Below are 2,500 nucleotides of genomic sequence, written 5' to 3'. Positions count from 1 at the left end.
CATACACAGAGGTGGGTGCAAACACACACACACACACACACACACACACACACACGCGCGCACACACACACATATGCTCCCCCAAGCAGACACAAGAGCACTCCATTTAACCTTCCCTAATGATGCACTTGTCCCTCTCCTAGCCTGGACACACACACACACACACACACACTCACACACACTCATCCATCCAGTCCATTCAAAGGCTTTCCCCTTCACCTTCTCCTCTATAGACGCCCTCTCCTCCTGCCTTTCCCCCTTTCTTTCTGCCTCTCCTCCGTCTCTTTATTCTTTTGTGTGGCCATACAGTGGTCCAGCCGCGGCCCCCCCCCCCCCCCTTGTCCCAAACACGGCTTGCTCAGCACGCTGCCTCTCGCTACTCTAGCTCCGTAATGAGGGACATGAAAAGCAACGTTACTATAGTAATTGGAGCGTCTGTCAATTCAGGATTTTGGAATGCGACAATGACTGTGCCCGCACCAGCTCCGGTTATTCCAGCAAGAACAATGGTAGCATTTAAGGCCGAAATCATCAACATAGGGCAGCGCGGAAAGAGGGAGAGAGAGAGAGAGAGTGGGAGGGAGAGAGGGGGGGGGTCATCCCCTTTTAATCTCAAGCAGACTGAAATGTGCGCCGACTCATGTTTAATAGTCTTGAAAAATTGCCGATAATATAATCGTTGTGTTTCTCAGACCTTTAGACACACACCAGTACACAAGAACAAACGGGTATGCGCTCTTATTCTCTCCCGGCCGCATGACTAGACACATGAGCAGGCGTTGGCCGACCATTCCCTGTTCATGAGGGAGAGAGAAAGATGAGGGGAGAGAGAGAGAGAGAGAGAGAGAGAGAGAGAGAGAAAGACGAGGGGAGAGAGAGAGAGAGAGAGAGAGAGAACTTGTTTAACATACTTTCGTGTCGTTGCACCGCCAATTAATATGCTTTTACCAGTCGATCAGGTTTTATATCTGCGCACCACCCTTTCCCACACAGTCAAACAGACTCTCTCTCTCTTCAACACACACACAAGCACACACAAGCACACACACACACACACACACACACACACACACACACACACACACACACACCACAGACAGAGTAGCCTATTGACACGGGCATATGTGCCACCGCCGTTTGGGGCTATTGTGGCCGGAGGTGAGAGGGCTCGGGCGGAGCTGGTGGGGCAGATCCCTCATTGAATTGTCCGGAGTGTCTAAATGACAAAGACTACCGCCCGGAGGACGCAGAGACGGCGCAGATGTGCGTGTGTGTGTGTGTGTGTGTGTGTGTGTGTGTGTGTGTGTGTGTGTGTGTGTGTTCGAGATGCAGTGGGTTGGAGTTCAGCTGTCTAGCCGGCGGTAAGTCAGACAGACACACGACCATGGAGATATACCTTACAGTGACATACAGCGAAGAACTCTTAAACTGAAATGATTGTAGAATACTCACCGAGTGCTTTGAGGAGTTCCTCGAAGTTTTCCGAAGTTTTCATTTTCCAGTTGCCTGAGAAGTCTGGGATTGTGCGCTCCATGGTCCAGCTGACAGAGATGCTGCTTCTAAGTTAAGACTGTCAGACTAAGTCAGACTAATTAAATACAGAAACTGCAGATACGTTAAAAATGTTCCAAGTCTAAAATGTCGCTTAGGTTGTAAACAAACTAGGATTATCTGTTGCCTTTGCGGGGTTTGTCCCGTTATTCTTGTCCCACTGTCCTTCTGTCAGTCTGAATATATTTTGCTTTCTCGTTTTCACCCTCTTTCCCTCTCTATCAACCTGTCTCTCCACTTCTCTCCGTGTGAGATCCTTATCGCGCTGGTGTCGCGGCGCGTAATAAGAGTCGGAGGTATGAATGGGACGGGGTGGAAAAACTAGCCACAGAGTTTGACCGCAAATTTAGACGCCCCTTCGCTCGCCAACCGCTCACTCCCACCCCTGTTCCATGCCAGTCAAAAAGCACCGACCAATGACGAGCCCGATCAGGTGCAGAGTGCCACGGTGCCCATCCCTTGGTCACGCCCCTGAAACACATGTGCGTTCTGAGAAACGCCCATGCTTATTTATGCAAAATCTCCCTCTGCCTCTCCACACTGACCCTCTTTACATGTCATCATAAAAAATGATCTCTCCTCAATGCAGGCTCCCGTGACAAATAAGCTCCCATTGTGAGACACATCCCGCAGGCGGCTATCTTGGCCTCTTTTTTTATATAACGGAGAGCATGTATGTATTCCTAATTTCCTTGAATATATGATGCAGATAGGAATTGATTTATTGTTGATGTCAACAGTTGACCTCCCTATCAAATGTCGACTATTTGGTCCTGCTTTGGAGAGCCGAAGCGGCGGGTGAAGAGAGACCGGTGAGATATCTTTAATGAGCGTGACTCAGCACCCGGGTAGGGTGTCTGCGGGGTATCCCCTCCCCCCTCCCCCTCGCCCCTGCCCCAAGTTCACCTCACCCCCTTGCTCACAGCCTTGTTGCCTTGAGGTGTACAGC

General features: G+C 50.2%; 1 protein-coding gene across 1 annotated transcript in view; it reads right to left on the bottom strand.

Moving 5' to 3' along the window:
- The window catches only part of LOC134081988 (cellular retinoic acid-binding protein 2-like), a 10,826-nt gene extending 8,957 nt beyond the window's left edge, over nucleotides 1-1,869 (bottom strand). Inside the window, exon 1 of the mRNA XM_062537611.1 lies at nucleotides 1,453-1,869. Within this exon, the coding sequence (XP_062393595.1) occupies nucleotides 1,453-1,534 (82 nt within the window). The 5' untranslated portion in view covers nucleotides 1,535-1,869. The remainder of the gene's footprint in view (nucleotides 1-1,452) is intronic.
- Between the last annotated feature and the right edge of the window lie 631 nt (nucleotides 1,870-2,500).

This window comes from Sardina pilchardus, chromosome 6, assembly GCF_963854185.1.
Source record: "Sardina pilchardus chromosome 6, fSarPil1.1, whole genome shotgun sequence".
Classification (NCBI taxonomy): Eukaryota; Metazoa; Chordata; class Actinopteri; order Clupeiformes; family Clupeidae; genus Sardina; species Sardina pilchardus.
Note: the sequence above shows the minus strand (reverse complement) of the source record. Positions and strands in the feature narration are given on the sequence as shown.